This window comes from Lycorma delicatula, chromosome 8, assembly GCF_047948215.1.
Source record: "Lycorma delicatula isolate Av1 chromosome 8, ASM4794821v1, whole genome shotgun sequence".
Classification (NCBI taxonomy): domain Eukaryota; kingdom Metazoa; phylum Arthropoda; class Insecta; order Hemiptera; family Fulgoridae; genus Lycorma; species Lycorma delicatula.
Window position 1 is genome coordinate 111,495,540 of NC_134462.1, and position 19,536 is coordinate 111,515,075.

General features: G+C 29.1%; 2 protein-coding genes across 4 annotated transcripts; both read left to right on the forward strand.

Moving 5' to 3' along the window:
• The first annotated feature begins 2 nt into the window (after positions 1 to 2).
• Positions 3 to 639, forward strand: LOC142328796 (uncharacterized). The gene has a single exon (XM_075372838.1). The coding sequence runs from the start codon at positions 217 to 219 to the stop codon at positions 637 to 639; it is 423 nt and encodes a 140-aa protein (XP_075228953.1). The 5' UTR covers positions 3 to 216.
• Positions 231 to 10,662, forward strand: LOC142328794 (putative methyltransferase-like protein 25). 3 transcript variants are annotated; one of them, XM_075372837.1, is made up of 6 exons: positions 231 to 370; positions 847 to 1,240; positions 2,359 to 2,997; positions 5,339 to 5,503; positions 7,794 to 7,940; positions 10,448 to 10,662. In XM_075372837.1, the coding sequence occupies exons 2-6, from the start codon at positions 977 to 979 to the stop codon at positions 10,532 to 10,534; spliced, it is 1,302 nt and encodes a 433-aa protein (XP_075228952.1). In that variant the 5' UTR covers positions 231 to 370; positions 847 to 976; the 3' UTR covers positions 10,535 to 10,662. The 3 variants fall into 3 exon arrangements, with proteins under 3 accessions (XP_075228952.1, XP_075228950.1, XP_075228951.1); XM_075372835.1 differs by lacking the exon at positions 231 to 370 and having other exon boundaries at positions 659 to 1,240; XM_075372836.1 differs by lacking the exons at positions 231 to 370; positions 7,794 to 7,940 and having other exon boundaries at positions 659 to 1,240.
• The last annotated feature ends 8,874 nt before the right edge of the window (positions 10,663 to 19,536 follow it).

The following is a 19,536-nucleotide window of genomic DNA, read 5'->3' on the forward strand; positions in this document are numbered from 1 at the left end:
TTTTATTAATTTGTAATAGATAGCGTTAGCATCCAGTGCGGGTGTAAGTTAGGATTACTACCTGCAGATTACCTTTATAAACTTATAGGTTATGTTAAAATAACATAATGTGAAAGTGACATTTAATCTTTTGTTAGTTTCTAGTGTGTTATTTAGAACTGTGTTTAGTTTGCCGAATGTTATGGAATAGTGTATAATTTAATATCTATTTCTATTATGGAAAATAATAATACGGTTGATGATATTAATTTCGTGTTTGATGATATAGTTCTATCTGAAAACAACGTGCTTCAACAAAGTTTTGAAGAAGGTTATCAAAACGGTTTGAAAGAAGGGCAGTTGGAAGGATTCCATTTGGGTTATCACAGAGGTTGTGAGTTAGGTTATGAAATAGGTTATTATAAGGGTTTTATTAGAGTCTCTTCTTCTTTATTGAAGAAAAGTGGATTTCAGCCTTCAGAAAAAGTAACTGATGCTCTTTTAAAATTTAAAGAATTAGTTGATAAATTTCCTAAACATAATGCTAATGATTCTGACATAATTAGTATGAGAGATGAAATTCGTGTTCGTTACAAAAGAATTTGTAGTTTATTGAAAATTGATAATTCTTTGCCAGTGAGTGATAAATTAACATACTAGATGTTACTTTTCCGAAAACATGAATTGTATTCGTAATAGTTTAGAAGACATCACTAACTTTTTAAATCCATATCGTGTGCTAGTAGATAGCCATATGGTTAATTTTTTTACACACAGGCTTTGGGAAAAGCATGTACCTTTAAGTATAAGAAAAGAAGCAGAAGATGTTTCAGTAGATGAGGTTTTAAAAGAATTTTTGTGTTTTAGTAATAAAGATGACTCTTATCCTGAAAAAGGCAGTAGGTGTGTAGAGATAAATAAATTTGTTAAAAATGCAAGATCATTATATCTCAGTAACTTTTCTAAGTGTTTGTGTTTAAATGAACTTCAAACACTTATGGATAGTTGGGGTTGTACAGATTGCAATATTGTGTTGGATCAGTTTTTTATGTCTCCAAAAAAGTCTCATGAAGTGGAAGTAACAAGTAGTATTGTGGCATCAATGTTTAAAGCCTTTGATTGTTCACATGTTGTTGATGTTGGTGGTGGTAAAGGGTATTTAAGTTCAGTACTTTGTTTAGAACATAAATTGAAGGTGTTGGGTTTAGATTCATCTAGTTCGAATACAAGTGTGGCTACAAAAAGAACTGAAAAAATGCAAGTAAGTAAATTTTTAATTCATTCATTATTTAATAACTATAAGACAACATTCACACACAATTGTTGACAGTTTTAATCTCTGGAAAGAAAGTATTGCTTTGTTAACTATCAACAAAATACTCAAGCTGTCTAATAAACTGATAAATACATCAACCCAAATTTATAAAAAATTGAAAGTGACAAAATCACTTTCAATGATAGATATATAAACATACAAACATTACCTAAGAATATATAAATAAATATTAATATACAAAAGAAATTGACTTGCATACAAAAATGTAGAAATTTTTAATTTGCACAATAAAGGCATTAATTAAATATATTCAAATAAAATACAGAATTACAAATTAGGAAAAACCAACACAATATAAATTAAATATGCAATTAAACTACTACAAAAAGGAGTGCTGAAGTTCTTAACCACCAGAAACAACTTGAAGTAGCAAAACCACTAAAAGAACTAGTATTATAAGCTCCAAAACCACCTTCTGGTAGCACATACATTCAAAAAACATATCATTTTTTCAAAACAGAATGTAAATTAAATGAAAGATTGACTGGCATACATGTATTGCTAGGAGTTTAGGCTTAAGTTTGATTGAGTAAAACATTAAATATTAAGAAAGGAGAACATATTTACTAAAATTTGTAGATTTTTATTATTTAGCAAGTAAAATTAAAATGTTGTATTAGAACCAGATCTGCATAAGTAAGGAAAACTTTTATGCACAAAAGAATTCCTGCTATTATGAAATTTAAGAATTAGAAAGATAATTTATATTAAAAAAATATTACAAATCACAACTCATTGTCTAAATCACTGGAATAAGATACCTCTGTAAGATTTTTTCAAGACAATCATCCGATCTCATCTTCAGTGCTATTGTTGATATATTGCTGTCAGGTCCCTTCTAAAATGCCACTTTACAGATTTAAAATGTGTTTACAGACCATTGTATTATTAAAATGCCCATAACATAACATCTTTCAATTCATTACATAGCACATTTATTGTAACTTAACTAAATATAAAATATTTTAAATTTTTTGTTATTGCTTGTTTTGAAAGTTATTATTCATGTATAAATTTATTTATCATGTACATTTTTGTTTTAGAAAGCTTGGAATGGTATAAGAAGGCGAATTGAAAATGGGGGTTTATCAAAAAGGAAAGGTAAACACTGGAAAGCAAAATTTTTACTAAATTATAAAAGCAACATTGAACAAAGTTATAATGATAAAGAATTACTAAAAGAAGACAGTCACGAAAAGAATATGGAATTGTCACAAGAGTTTAATGTAAATAATTCTAGTGACAATAATGATAATGTTCACATAGTAGGTAACAATTTTAAACAAGTTACATATTATGTTAACCATAACTCGAATCTTTATGATATTGTCAAAGATAGTTTTCCAGATGACTGTAAATTTAATTTAGTATTGACAGGCCTTCATACTTGTGGTAACCTTGCTTCTAGTTGTTTAAAATTATTTGTTGATAATAAAGATACTGAACAGGGTTGTGCACGGTTGTTAGTAAATATTGGGTGTTGTTATCATTTGTTAACTGAAAAATACCCTGGCACACCTTCTATTAAACAGTCAAAGATCATAGAGCGCACTGACGCCAATAATACTGAAGAATCAGGATTTCCGATGAGTAGTTATCTTTGTTCAAAAAAATTTAGTCTCAGCTACAATTCAAGAGTATTATCATCACAACCAATTGACAGAATTTCTAAAGGAAATAAGGTAAGCAAAGAAATAATATCAATTTTTTTTATTACCTTACATAGATAATATCTTTTAATTTGAAATTGTAAAGAACACTATTAATAATTTGCTTCAGACAAATCAAATTTCCATGTTTGTAATCAGTTTAAATTTTTTAATGTGCTAATAGTAATAATTTGAAGGTTAAACAATTTTAATATTTTTTTAATTTATTTTGTAATACTAAATAAATAAATCTTTTATTATGATCGGTGGTATATAATTATACATTATATAAATCATGTTGTTATAAGATAAATTATAATTATATTATAAGATAAAAAATAGTTGTGATTAAAGTCTATATTAATTATTTTAATATAAAAATATGAAATAATATTAAGGTAAATATATTAAATATGTAAGATTACTACAGAAATCACAATTCAGAAGGCACTATTGAAAAATACTTAGAGCACATATTACGCTTGAAAGAGATCCAGAAAAATCTGGTTTTGCTTTTAATTAGTACTATTTAAAAATTTATGGACAGAGTAATATTGGTTTTTTAAAAGAATTTTTTAAATAAATTTGTAGGAAGATTTTTCAGATTGTTCTGTAATTTGTTAAAGATGGCAATAGAAGCATAATAAGACCTTTCTTGTAAGCCAAAGTTTTGTGTTTAGTTATATCAAAACAATATTGAAAACTAATACCTTAGCTTTATTATTGTTATCTTAAGTTAATTTTTTTGATATGGTTAATACTGGAGAGAATGAACAAGATACAATATGGGATGACAACTAGAAAATTTTTGGGGTTTCTCAAAAGTGTTACTTCAATATCTGTGCATTACTTTGGGCAATGGGTTTACTGATCATTGTAGTCTAAAATCTTTTTTGAAATATATTATTACTATTAGAAGATAATAAAGAAAACTGTTGTGATATGCAGACTTATTCATATTTTAAACAAAGTGACATTTACATTTAAAATAGGACAATTAAAATAGGTAGGCCATCTGCTTTATAATAATCCTATTCATATAGACAGGCTGTAAAAAAATTGCAGCCATCTTATGTTAGGTTGATTTAGCATCTTATGTAAAAATAGAGAAGCAAATGATTTTTAATACTTTCTTTTGTTTCCTTTAGAGAAATGCTAATATTCTGTAGACCAAATCCTTTGTGATTGAAATACCTTTTCTATAAATTGTTTAAAACTAGATTATATTATGCAGTTTCTTGGCTTGAATTATGTGAATAGTTTGTCTTATTGATCCTGCAGTAGTTTTTAAATGTGTCTTATCTATATCTATAATTGACAGCATGTAATAGTTGTGGATTATATAATTATTTAATTGTTGTCAAGTTCCTTGCCATGTTGATGACCATACATAACTGGTTATACAACATATCAAACTGATGGATAAATAGATATGCGAGGAAAATCACATTACAAGAGTGAAATGTACATTTTTTTTTAAAGTTAATTATATTATTATAATTTATTCTTTTAAACCAGTTCAAGGAAGTAAAACATAAACAGATATAAAGAGTTTTAAATATTTGTATCTTGTCTGTCAAGAGCTAAAATAATTTTAGTGTTATTTTTATTATTCATCCATTCCCTATAGAGTTGAGCCAGCATATATAGCTGTTTCATGACAGAAAGGGATTTATTGTTGGTTTACACTGGTCCCACCTTTTTTTTTTGCAAATGTAAAATGCCTATCAGAGTTGCTTTATCTAAGAGTAATTATGCTCTTTATATACTCAGTTCATGTAATGAACAGAATAGTGTCACTTGAGGGTCTAATATACCCTGTATGTTATGTGTAACAGTAAATTCAACTTTGTGAAGACAATAGGAAACTAACTAGTTCATTGCTCATTTTCCTTGCCTAAGCCTGGGTGGATATATTTAAAAATGGCTAATTTGTAACCTTTCAGTTATGGCATCTAATCATGTTTTCATGGTTCTGGTGATCATAGATTTATTTTTATATGAATATACATGGTTATCAATTTTTTAAATTTTATTTCACCAAGAAATTTTTTTTCTTAAACTAATTCACCACATAAGTTTGACGCTTATGGACGGGAGTATGAAAATGGAAGTTTTGTAAGGAAAAACACAGTTTACGGATTCGTATTACTAATACTGCTATATATATTGTTTATAACTTACAAAAACAAATACTGAAGATTTGTTATTCAGTATAAGTTAAATCCTGTGAATGTATTTTATTATCATTTAAAAAATTGAGTGAAGGATCTTAAAGACTAAGTAAGTTTTAAAGTAGGAAGAAAGATTATGTTACATAACATCAGTATTAATAGAATTATTCTGATGTATATATTTCTGTTCTTTGTTTCAGTGTCCAAGTGATGCATTATTCTATCGAGCATTATTTGAAGTTTTGTTACAGCGTCATGTAAAAGATTCTAAAGAAAATAGTTTATATTGTGTTGGACATATAAAATGTTCAACTTTTACTGAATATGTTTATAAAGCTTTAAAAAAACTGGATTTACAATTAGAAGTAAGTTCTAACTTTTATTTATTCTAAAATACGTTTAACTATTTCAATGCAAGGCAGTAACTCTGGATCAATTATGAATATTCTCTCTGACCTTTTTATTAACAATAAACAACAGCATTTTCTTTTCAAAATGATTTCTTCTGGATGGCAGCTTTTTGCTATGTATGTGCAATTCTTAACTAGATAGAAAAAATGGCCTTTATTTGGTTTTACAATTGTTATTTTGTATTGTTTTTTAGTGAAAAAAAAAAATGGGCCTTTTATTCCACTCAGAATAATCAAACTATGGTATATATAATTTGCTTGATCTTTTTCCTTATTTATCCATCTACATAAAATGTTTTAGTCAAGAAATTTTTTCAAACTAAGCCATTTTTGTACATTTTATATGAATTAGGTGATAATTTTTTTTGTTCTAAAATTTCTTGTTTTTATAAAAATATTTACAATAAACAGATTAAAATAACAAAAAAAATTGCTTTGTGCAGTGTAGTTAACATACCTTTTTTTTTTTTTTTTTTTTTTTTTTTTTTTTTTTTTTTTGTCTTCAGTCATTTGACTGGTTTGATGCAGCTCTCCAAGATTCCCTATCTAGTGCTAGTCGTTTCATTTCAGTATACCCTCTACATCCTACATCCCCAACAATTTGTTTTACATACTCCAAACGTGGCCTGCCTACACAATTTTTTCCTTCTACCTGTCCTTCCAATATTAAAGCGACTATTCCAGGATGCCTTAGTATGTGGCCTATAAGTCTGTCTCTTCTTTTAACTATATTTTTCCAAGTGCTTCTTTCTTCATCTATTTGCCGCAATACCTCTTCATTTGTTACTTTATCCACCCATCTGATTTTTAACATTCTCCTATAGCACCACATTTCAAAAGCTTCTAATCTTTTCTTCTCAGATACTCCGATTGTCCAACATACCATTGTTTAAAATTCTGTAAGTTGGAATTTTCACATAAAATAAAATTATTATAAAATTTTCACTTAATATATGTTAATAAAATTCTAATCAAAACCAACATTTCAGAGCTTAATTTTTTTAAATGTACATAATCCAAAAAAAAAAGAAATCAAAAACTTAATTTTTATTAATGGAAAATTGTAGAAACTGTATGTAGATGTACCATGAAAAATAAAGTATATCTTTGTTAAAGAGTTATATCATATAAAGCAGTGTCTCTCAACCTTTTTTTTTACGTCAGACTGGTAAAGTTATAGAAAACTATACAGGGACCGGCAGACCCTCAGCTTAGATTTTTTGAAAAAAAAATACTTATATTTTTATTTTATTAGTAATTAAATTTATGTATACATAATATTAATTAATATAATTTCTTTCTATAAACAGCAAAACATTATATAAATGAAAATCAGAAAATAAATAATCAAAAATAAGTGTAGGTTGTTTTACGAGGGTTATTTGTTTTTCAAGGTCCGATCGGTCATGAAATTAAAACCACAGTGAAAATAAATTTTTTTTTATTTTTAACAAGTACTTACATAGTTACGCTATTTCTATACATAGTCGCCACTCCGATTTAGACATTTGTCGTAGTGTGGTACCAACTTTCCAATACCCTCATCATAGAACGGAGCCGCCTGTGTTTTCAGCCATGTTTCCACGCTGGTCTGCAGCTCGATGTCTGTGCCAAAATGTTGTCCTCCTAGCCAGCATTTCATGTGAGCAAAGAGGTGAAAATCAGATGGAGCCAAGTCCGGGCTGTATGGTAGGTGATCAGACACTTCCCAATGAAAACGCTGCAGGAGCTTCTTTGTTACAGCTGCAACGTGCGGCCAAGCATTGTCATGGAAAAAGACAATGCCTGATCACAATATTCCTCTCCGCTTATTCTGAATTGCCCTTCATAGATGTTGAAGAGTCATGCAGTATGAGGCTGCAGTGATGGTCGTGCCACGTTCCATGAATTCCATCAAGAGAACTCTCCATTTCGGTCCCAGAACACAGTAGCCATACACTTTCTTATGGAGAAGGTTTGCTTGAACTTCTTTGGTTTACTGGGAGAATGAGAATGCATCCACTGTTTGGATTGTTCTTCAGTTTCGAAATGGACCCATGTCTTGTCCCCTGTGACGAGACATGGGGTCACATTCCCTTCAAAACTTTGAAGGGAATGTGAGCTGTATTTGGATTACCCTGGGTGCAGCTATTTACTATGAATTTTTCTCTTTTCAGTAGTGACTTATTATTATTAATTTTTTTTAATTTAAAATAAATATTTAAAGGATTATTCACATGGATTTTTATTTTTATTTTTTTTATAGATTAGTGAGGCAGAAATACATGACATATTAAAAGATTACAAACAGTATAAGGATAAACTAAATGTATATTTTATGATGCGCGTAACATTAGCTCCCTTAATTGAAGCTATCATATTATTGGATAGACTGTTATATCTTTATGAAAATGTAAGTGTTGTACTTATGGTATTATTTTCTCAATATGTTTCTTTATCTGGTGCAGTGGAAGGTGTTGTGTAATCTGCAGTTGTTTTACATATCTAATCTAACATACATTTACCAAAAAACCCATTTTTTAATAATAGTAGATTTGATACTTTTTAATTATGATTTTTAGCTCAGGATTCCTGGTTGTCTATCAGAAGTAACAGCTGTATGAGAGGTGAAGTGATTCGTTTTTTGTTGTAAATTTTTGAGATGTTGTTTTTCATGTTTATGTATTATTTGTTTAAGTGCTTTTATCATACTGTATGTATATGTAGAATCATTTGATATCAACGAAAAAGAAAAGGACTATGAATTCAACTGAAAAAGTAAGAAGCCATTTTAAGAGTTGAAAAAGGTGAATTGTTGAGCCTATTTTAATTGTTTAAGCATGTATTGTTAATAGTTGATTAGGAAAAGAGAAAATATTAAAAGTTTCTGCAAAATTAGGTAGTGATCTGTCATATTGTAAGGTAATGAAGTACAAATATAAAGCTATTGTAATAAGACCGGTATAGCAGGCCTGAGTAATGGATTCCTGTCAATTAAGAAGAAAATAGCAGAAAATATAATAATGGGATGAATCCAGAAAGGGGCTAAAAGAAACCTTTTTAGTAAAGGTAACAGGTCTGTTTAGCAATCGACTTTTGTAATACTGTTCAGTGACACAATAAATACGTCATTCTGTGAGAAGAGTTACCGGACCAAGGTTAGGAATGCATGGAAACAAAAGGGCTCGGTTGATCATTCTCACACTTTAAGTTGGGTCCGGTCTGGCAGGTACAGAACGTAGGAAGGAGTATAAATACTCCGGAAAAGACTAGTTAAAAGTTAGTTCCACGAGGAGAGTCTGCAGATGTGAGTTCTGTGAGGAGGTCAGTGACGGAGTGAATTTCAAAGTGAATTAAGTCAGCGCAACTAAATTAACATTACAATTAGTGTTTCGGTGAGTTACTCTAAGACTATAACAAAGGTATTTACAGAGAAAGAACTTTATACTTGTCTTATCTATTGTACTGTTGCTGTTAATACAAGACTAATGGTTAATAGTGTTAAGACTCTAGCTGTCATATAATGTCTTTAGTCAATGGGACTGAATTCTGGTTTTCATCATTTATCTACCTGTGAATAAATCCTGACGATTACTTTAAATTCTGTTTTGTATGTAATCTCTGTTTATTATTATTGACGTTCATGATTACTTGTTTCTTATTGATATTTAATATTATTATTGTTTATTGTGCTATTATTCTAATTATTATTGAGAATTTTTTTTATTGTCTGTTATTATTATTCTGATTATTATTGTGGTTTTGATTACTATACTTTTTCTTTTATAGTTGTTTTATGATTGTCGTTTACTATTATTATTATTATTATTGATTTTTCTGATTTTACTTATTTTTTTAAACCAATAAATTGTAATTATATAAACATTTCAATTGTCAATCTTTCAATATCCTGATTGAGCCGCGAACATGTGACATTATATATGTTTATTATATATAGTTGACACTGTATGGTTTGATGGGTTCTGTTATGCAGACAATTGGAAAATTTCTTACAGTATTAGGCAGTTGAATTAAAAAATTAATTAGTTAATGATATGTAATAGAACATATATATGTACGTGTATGTAATTGAGTTAGAGATGCTTCCATGATAATTTGTATTACCTAATAAAACAAGTATATATGAGTAATTCCCAAAAAAAAATTGAAGAAGAGTCTCCGTTGTCTTTTGTGGTAATGCATTCATAGGTGTAAGAAAAAATCACAGATAGTTTATTAAAAACATTCATTTAAATCCGCATTAGTGTAAAAAACAGAAAAATGCTTGGTTAGTTGAAAGAATTTGCAACTATTCAATCATCTGACTATAGTTGGAAGAAAGCTTTCATGAGCATTTTGTACTAAACATTATTAGATTTTAAATTTAAAATGAAAAAAAAAATATTTTTCTCATATATGTTTGTTTATAAACACGTACATCTAATGATGAAACTTTAGTCTAGTATTTAATTTATTAAATAAATAGAAAAATATTTATTAATTTATTATGCTGTGTTATTCAAAAACATTTCATCGACTAATATGGCCAAATGGTAAGTAACATCTCTATCTTTCATCCAGCAGGTTCTGGATTCAATTGACCAAGTTAGGCTAAGCATTATATTACAAATTTAATTTCTTGTAAAAAAAAATGTTAGCTGTAGTTAGACGTGTGTCAGTAGGTACTAGAGAGAATGAATAAGTTGATATTTACTTCATATTAAGAAGTCATTATTATAAAAGAAATGAATGGGGTTCTGAAGTTTTCTATAAAAGAAGAAATTAATGTATATGTTTAAAATATTCCAACACTGATTGTTTCAGTGAAGTTATGTATTCTGCTGAAACTAATAACATACATATTTTTTAATTTCATAATAATGGTAAAAAGTAATAGATATATTTTTATTGCTTTCACAGGGTATTGAAGATGCTCATTTGGTTCAGCTGTTCAATCCAGTATTATCTCCACGTTGTTATGGAATTATTGCGTTTAGAAAGAAGTGATACATCATGTTCCCAAATATAAACATTTTCTGAGTGAAGCATTTAAATTTTATTATCTACTTGTAAAACCTTGTATGTCTTAAAAATTTAATTTTACAGGGATATTAAAAAATTCTGGTTTCTGTAAATTTTGTTGTTTTTATGTTAAAAAAATCTAATTATATGTATTTTTAATTAAATATAAAAAAATAAAATCCGATACAAAGAAAAATGCTCTTGCATAAAAACAGCATTGCCTATCTGTTTTGCAGGAGTAAAACACTACAATGCCACATTAAATATTGTTGCTGAATTGATTCAGGAATTTTTGTGTTAACCTATTTTGCATTATTATAATTGCTTTCTATATAACTATACAGGACATGATTTTTTTATTGACATTTGATATTTCCTTCCATCCTAATTATATTATTATTTTTTATGACCAGATAGGATGAATTTGATAAGTCCATTATCCAAGTCTCTTCGATGGATCTATTTGGGCCTTGCAGTCCTTCTAGTACTATTTTATATGTTCCAATCTTTGTGCCCTTTCTAATGTTGTAAATTTCATGTTGAGTTTTTTCTTGTGAGTGTGAAGCGTTGAGTGTTTCTGTTCTTTATTTTCTTGTTTAATTTTATCTTATCTGTGGTATCTGCTGGTGTAAGGCTAAATTCTTTCAGATCTCTTATTTCTCTGATCCATCTGCATCCTGTCTTTGTATTTCTCAAGTCAAGACTGTACTGTACTAGTTGTTTTAGAAGTCTTGAATCCTGCATCCTCATGATATGTCCAAAGAATTCTAGTTTCCTCTTAAGACTTGGTATCAGTGATGGGTTCTGACTCTTTGTATATGACTTTGTTGGGTACAGTCCACTACTGCCCGTCTTTCTGGTAGTTTTTATTGATGAAGGTTCTTCCAAATCTTCTTTCGATTTTAAGTTTGTCTTTGATTTTACATTGTTTGTGGAAATGTAGGTGATTTGCTTTGGTTTGATTTTGGACTTTGTATTTTTCTTGTTCGTGTGTGTAGTATTGGGGCATTCCATTGCTTCTGATTGCATGTTATCTTCTAAGTGGTAGCCCATTGTATCTGAATGCTGCCTTTTCTGAATTCTGGTGTAGCTTGGTTCAGGCGGTAGAGTATTCCTTAAAAGACCTTTTATGGTTGATTGTCATAAGGTCACCTGTGGTGGGACTAGGTCCTTAATAACAACACTAGATGTTATCTAGTGAGGTGTGATTTGATGATAAATGATGCTGTGAAGTTTGTTTATATTCAGTTCACTGGACAGATTTCTCCTATTTGTTCTGGATATATCCAGGTGCACCTCGTGCAGGCTCAATCCGACTTTTGTTAAAGTTGTTATTTTGGAGAAAAAGTCTGATCCTAAACATTACACCCTCCTACTTCTATATTTAACTAAAAAATTAACAATTAATTTTAAAAAAATTCTCTTTCCTTTCACCATTCTTCGTTATAGAAAACTGCCACAAAAAAAAATGAAATAAAAGCTTATCTATTTTACAGGTGTAAAACACTACACTGCTGCATTAAATATTGCAGAATTCCTCCAGGAAGTTTTGTGTAAATGAGCTACTGGTTTTGCAGTATCATAATTAAATTCAATTACCTTGTGTCTTGTTCATAAACAGTTTCAACTTGCCATTGGAGCATCATCTTAGAATGTAACATTTTTATTACCCTCAAGATAAGTAGTTTTTTTTTTCTTCTTTTAGAGGATGAAAAACGCTTTCACATTATCATTGCCCGGAATAAAATATTTTAACAAAAAAATTAATACTAGGCTAAAAACTATGGAAGTAAACAAACATAAACCTACAACTAATATAGTTAAAAACTAATATAGTTAAAAACTAATATTGTAAAAAGTATTACTTAAAACATACATAAAATTATTATTTAATGTTTTGTAAAAAAAACATAAATAGAATTTAACAAAGTCTGAGAAGAGTATAAGTGAGGGCCCCTTCTCAAATAACAGAAAGATTAAAGAATTAACATAAAAACTAAAACTAAGTTAAAAACATTAAGAAAAACTAATAACACATTAGTAACTTTTCTTGAGTGGCAGCCAGTTGTTGCTTATAAGTAAATAATTTCTCTCCAAGTCAATTACATACTTCCTTTACTTTCAATATTGTATAAAAAAAATCTATAACACATTTGTTTACAAACTTGAAATATTTTAACTGTAAACTGATCCACTCTTTGGTGCTGTTTCTGTTATCTCTGCTATTTGTTTTAATAACAAAAGCAGTCTTTCAATTCCTTCATCTTTATGGTTATTAGCAGGAGTATTACTATTTCAACACTTGCTCTAACCTTAATTTTTATATATAACAATGACCTGTTATCAGTAAATAAAGATATGAAATTAATACTCTATGCAGATTATATATCACTGATCCAATCTAGTGGTAATATATATAAATGATTCTAAGCATAAATGCACATACATGCAAAAAATATTCAACATGTTCTGTAAAAATTAAGACATGAAAATAAATCATCTTTATGAATGTTTTAGTAACTTTATGAGATCAACTTTTCTTGTTTATTAGCAAATAAGAAAACATCAGTATGATAAGCTCTTTTTTTTCCTGTTTAGCCTCCGGAACCACCATAAGGTATTACCTTCAGAGGGTGATTTGTATGAATGTGAATGAAGTAGTCTTGTACATTCTCAGGTTGACCACTCCTGAGAAGTGTTGTTAATTGAAACCCAACCTTCAAAGAACACTGGTATGCTTGATGTAGTATTCAAATTTGCATAAAAGTTAAATGCCTTTACTAGGATTTGAACCTTAGAACTCTCATCGAAATCAGCTGTGGATTTGTAATAATGAGTTAATCACTAGACCAGCTCGTTAGGCTTAAGTTAATAATGCTACACTTGTGTAATAATTTCACACAGTCTCTCTCAAAATTACCTTCTAGATTATATTTAAAAAAATATAATATCAAATAATAAATTTATGAGATCAACTTAAGAACTAAATAAAATCAGCTGATTTTTGAAATCAAGAGTTCTAAGGTTTGAGTCTTGTAAAGGCAGTTGCCTTTACATTTTTCCTTTTATATGAATTTGAATGCTAGACGGTGGATACTAGTTTGTTTGGTGGTTGGGTTTCAATTAACCACACATCTCAGAAGTGGTTGACTTAAGTCTGTCTGTTCAAGATTACATATTTACCAGTACATTTACACACTTACATTGCAGCTATGTCAGGCCTGGTAAGCTGTTAGCAGTAATTGCATTTGCCTATATACACATATCTAGGCCCAGCAGTAGCTGGAAAACTGGTTAATGAAATATACAGGGTGTTTCTAAAATGGTGGGCTGGCTACACTTTTTTGGATTCTACTTGTAAAACTAAACAAAAAATGTCCTTACAAAAAATGATAATTTCTCCTTCATTCTCCCCCTATCTGCTATTTTGTTATTTTTATATAATTTATATCTCAAGTTTGGATAGACGAATCAATTAATATTTGATATTTGATTGAATTTAACATAAAGTGGAGGACATGAAAACACACATAATTACATCAATTTTCTCCCATAACTCAGCTATTTATCAACTGATTTTCAAAAATAAAGTGTCATTTTGTTCAAAATGAAAGGCTTAATATTTTAGTAAATAACATACATTTTGATAAAACCAATATTTATGGAGATATAACGGATTGAAAAATAAACATGGCTGCCATTTTGTAGTTGCAAAATTATTTAAGTCCTGATTTTTTGCTCATTTTAAAACTTTATTACCAAGACATTTACCAACAATATCCTAGTTAAGAATAAGGTTATAAAATCCTAGTTATTGTGTCCAATGAATCTTATGGAACCAGAAACTCAGTTTTCAGCTGTGATTATGAAATCACAAACATAGAATATTGCTTACTGGATAAAGCCAGTTTGCCTCCTATACATAGTACATACATTAATAAAGACATTCTATTCACATAAACTTCTAAATTAATTTGCTAGTGCACTGAATTTTTGTAAAAAAAATTCAGTGGTTTTGGTTATTAATCTCAGATTTTAAAGAAGTTATGAAAACTGGGTTTGAATTAAGTTGATGATTTGTTTAGATTTAAAGTTTCATATGATATAAAATTGTATTATTTATAATAAAATTTTTTTTTCTATTAGTGAAGATTAACTGAAAGAGAAATGTTTTGGGGTTGAAGTGATTTCATTAAATATTTTTATAGTCGCCGTATAACAAAGATAGGTAATGCTTGCAACTATCTTCAGTTGCTAAACCAGAGTATACTCGTATTAAGCCAACAACATTAGCACACTAAACATGATTTTACTTGAATTAATTTTTCATATTTTCTACAAAACAGAAGTAACACTCATTTATACGAAAGTATTAAAATTTCCATAAGGATGTGCTACCAACTGTATTCTATTATTAAAAGCAGTCAAATTTAGATAAAGTAATTTTTTGCCAATGAAATCAAATAGTTATCAGCTGCTATTTTCAAGCCTGTACAATATGTTTTTGTTTGTAAAGATGAAATTAAATTGTATAGCATTTCATGTAATACAATTATATAAAACAGTGCTGAATTATTTTTACTAGATTCACACTTGGAGTCATTGATCTTTAATTTGATATAAGTGATGAAGATAATGTTAACGATTGTGATTTAGACAAACAATGTATTGCATGAGAGAGTTAGTTGTATGATATAATTTTGACGTCCAATCAAACCTATATAAAACGGTTGACCTATTTAAAAAGTTATAAATTGGCTTCTGAAAAATTTGTTCTTATTGTTCATGTCGTGACAATATAAGTAGTGCAATAAAAAATAATTGCTTGGAAGATGATTCTTTTGAGGTAGAATTTTATTTAGCTGTTTTACCTGCTGCATTTATAACCTCTATTTAAGATGAAACAAATGCATATTAAAGGCAAGTTGTTGAGTATCAACTTTTGCCTGATTCTCAGATGAAAGCATATTTGACATTAATTTTCAGTAAATGTATTGTTTTCTGGCTCTATGCTAATGCCAAAATTAAGAAAACTAGACTATTGGCAAATATTGTTATCATCTTTACACATCTACCTCTTCTGAAATAATGGGTGAAGTGAATAAAAGAGAATCTACTTATCAGTATCTAGTGCCTAGACTTGGATCATCTAATTTTTATGTGAATAAACACACTAAGTCTAGGTAGTTGTATAATACAGAAAAAAATTTGTAGACTAATATGGTAGTTACATCTTAAATCATGCAAGTTTTATCCAGTTGGTTACATAATGTCGTACCCCTACCAAATCAGCAGTTCTGCTGCCAGTCTATTTGTGTTTGTCAAGCAAAATACTGTTCTTAAAACTTATCTTTAATCAATGTCATCCTGTGAAAGTGAAGAATATGAGAAGATAATGGTGAAAAACAACTATAAGTAAATTTGCTGTCTTTGTTAAATTGTTTTGTAAGGTGTTACTGAAAAAATGTAGAATTCCTGAGAATGTGGAAGAAAAGAGTGCATAGAACAGTATAACAGAACAACACTGTCATGCAATTGGGAAAGAAGTCAATGTTGCTCAAATTAATAAACTACTGACCAACATGAAGCGCAAGATTACAAAGAAAACTGACTTAAGGAAATAGGGAGGAATAAACCAATTAAATTACATTATTGGTAAAAAGATCTATTGGTATTACTTGTCCAAGAAGAAAATCCCGTATTTGGTAAAGTTCCTGAAGTGTGAAAAAAGTTGTTCAAAAGGAACCAATGAGTGTTTGTAATAATGAGGAAAGTGACAATAATTTATCAGCAGATATGACCTTATCAAAAGACATAATACTACCTTCAACCTCATATGCTAGAGACCTGACATAAAAAAGTTGATGTCAAATGAAACCAAAGATTTTTCACTGTCCGAGTTGCAAAGGCTGGTGTTAAATTCAGCAGTTTTAACTCCAGAAATTGAAAGAGAAAAAAAGAGCTTTGGAAAAAGCATAAATCTGTTGTTGGCAACTCGACTCAAAACATTTTTCAGTTACTGACCCTTTTTCTTTTCCTTGATAAAAGATAAATAATAAACTAGTAGAATAAAAAAAGAAAATTGAAAAAAATATTAATAATATATATGCATGTGTGTGGGACTAAAAGTTGAAATGAGTTGGTTAAATTATTTTTTCATTTTTCAAATTTTTTATTAAATTTTTATAAACTTATATTAAAATTAACATAATCTTGATTCAATAACTTTTATGACTAACAAATTACATTATAAATGTAAATTTTATATATATAAAATTATACAAAAGGCATGGATCAAATTTTATCGCATTATATGGCTTTTCTTAGGGCTTAAACAGTGAAATGCCCCCCGCCGTGGCTTTTCACTGCTACAGAATATCTCCGTAGATATTCTGTAGCCAGAATCACTAAGTAAACAAGCATTTCCATCGTAATAAATGATGTTCCTAATGGGACTACATCTCCATATTCTAGATTGAGCACACTACCAGGCCATTCTGCACTTACACAATTTGTAAATTTCTCACCAGCATTGAATGTAGCTTGCAGTGATACAGGAGTACTCTTTCCAGTTTACAAACTCATTGCCACGGACAGCTGGTTTTTTTATTTTTATTTGTGTACAGTCCAATGACTGTATTGATTTGTGTACTTCAGTTGGCAGATTAAAAAAAAATATCTACCAGTCTAACTTAGCATTGTAGATGGGAAAGTTATCAAATTGTGAGCTTCGTTAAGAACCCTACCCATAATGAAATTGACAGTTTTACAAACTGCTGTCCAACCAACTCCAAGATCCTCTGCGTTCCACTTTGGAACCTGGATCACCCATATAACACAGAAGTACCTGCATCTGTCTTCTGAGAGTCAGGGTTCTTCCTTTTGTTTTTTCAATTACTAGCAAAAATTCCACTGTCAAATAGTCTATACTTCTACTATCAAAAACATAACAGTTTCCTACATTTATTTACATCTTTTTGAAGACTATTATTTTCGTTTGTTTGAGCTGCATGAACATTGCCATGATGATGAATGAGAACTGAACTGAAAAGCACTAAAAAGTTAGTCTGCCCCATTACAGTCTTATAAAATGTAGATACATCTAACCCAGAGAAATAGATCTACTCTTTATTTACGCCAAAATTTAAGACGTATCTAGCTCATCCAGGAAATCAGAGATAAATCTAGTCATAGTAGATCCTACAATTTCATTCACATAAAACCAAGACACAACTCAAAAATATATAAGATTCAGCAACAACAAAAAAATTATTTGTACTATGCGACACAGAAACAGATTGTATTTTAGACGATACTGTCTCCATAGTAGCGAGAACAGAATATGACTATTCTTATAATCTTAATCTTAGTATGTCAAAAATAGTTGTTATTACTTTACTGAAAGATAAAGTAAGCAATTGTCACTAAAGTGTTTTTAAACAACAGGTAAAGTAGTCCTTATTTTTTTAAATGCAGCACAATAATACAAAGTCTTGCGGTTTAATTAGAAAATATAAGAAACAATCGACTAATTTCCAAAGAAATTGAGCAAGGGTAAAATCGAATCTTACCAAATTATCAGAAACGCTTGAGAATGTTCTAGTGAATGAGGCAAACACGGATTCATCCAAAGAAACAAACAAAACACTCAAGCGTGTTGATGTTTATAATATGGGGAAAATTGATAAAACTGACATTGTTTGGCATAGTGTGTAATGCCAACTAAACTTTAGTTCCAATGAGTTGATGTATGTGGAAATTAATAAAACGGTATAAGAACCTCATTTCATTTCTGAGATATTACTCTTCTCATTCTCTACAAAATTTAAACTAGTAAAAGTTCTCCATTAGCTAAATTCCAACTGGCCATAATTCGCTAGTTTCTTGAGAAGTATCACACTCCAAAAGAAAAAAAAAACAGGTGATAGGTAGGTCATCAACTTTTTATGACATTCCATTTGCCTGACTGAACATTTCCCCCATTTAATACCCGCAAAAGCGAAAATCAACCAGGTATGAATGCGTCAACACAAGAGAGAAAGAAAAAAGAATCTAATTTTACATATTTCTTAAATGTAATATTGGCTTACATATGCATCTGTTTTACTATCATAAAAAAGAGAATTTAAAGGTAAGGAACATAAATTAATCTTTTTTAATAACTTAGTATGCAACATTATGAAATGCAATAAATTGTACAAAATCACACCCTGAAAGTTTAACAAGGGCTCTGAAAAACCCAGCAGTTAAAAAAGATCTGATATAATGTATCAGAGATCTTTTTTAATATATTATATTGATGAGGAACATGATTTCTTTCTAACTTTTGCTCTTTTACAATAAGGCAAACATAAAAATACCTTGATTGTAAATGAATGAATAATGCTTAATATTTTTGTATATGATATTTAATTCAACTTCTGTATTTCAAACACATTGATTTTAATTCATTTTAAGTAGCTATGTTCTACCAAAAGCAAATCGTTAAACAATAAAAAGCAACCAACAATCTTATCAAAGTTACTCCAATGCTTTCTTTAATATAACAACCTCTCATAATAGTGAATAGACTTAAAATCTAATATCTCTTAAAAACAAAAAACAGTAAACTCTAGAAATATTAAAGTTGGTAATTCTCTGGAAAACCACGACAGTAATGGCCTGTTGGCTTGTTCTATAATTAGACATTCATAATTCCACAATAAATGTTAAAATGAAATTTTATGACAGGTATTGTTTCTTCTTATTATTATTAGAAGGAAGGTTAAAAAAAAAATCAAACCAACATACAAGAGATTTATAAACTTAGAAAAGGCAACTGATAATGTAGGCTGAAAAAAAATGTTCAGCGTTTTAAAAAATTTAGGGTTCAAGTTTTGAGATAGAAGAACAATTGCTAACATTTACGTGAACCAAACTGCAACAGTAATAATTAAAGTGCTAATTAAGAGCAGTATTAATCAAACAGTTATGAAGCAGTAATAAAA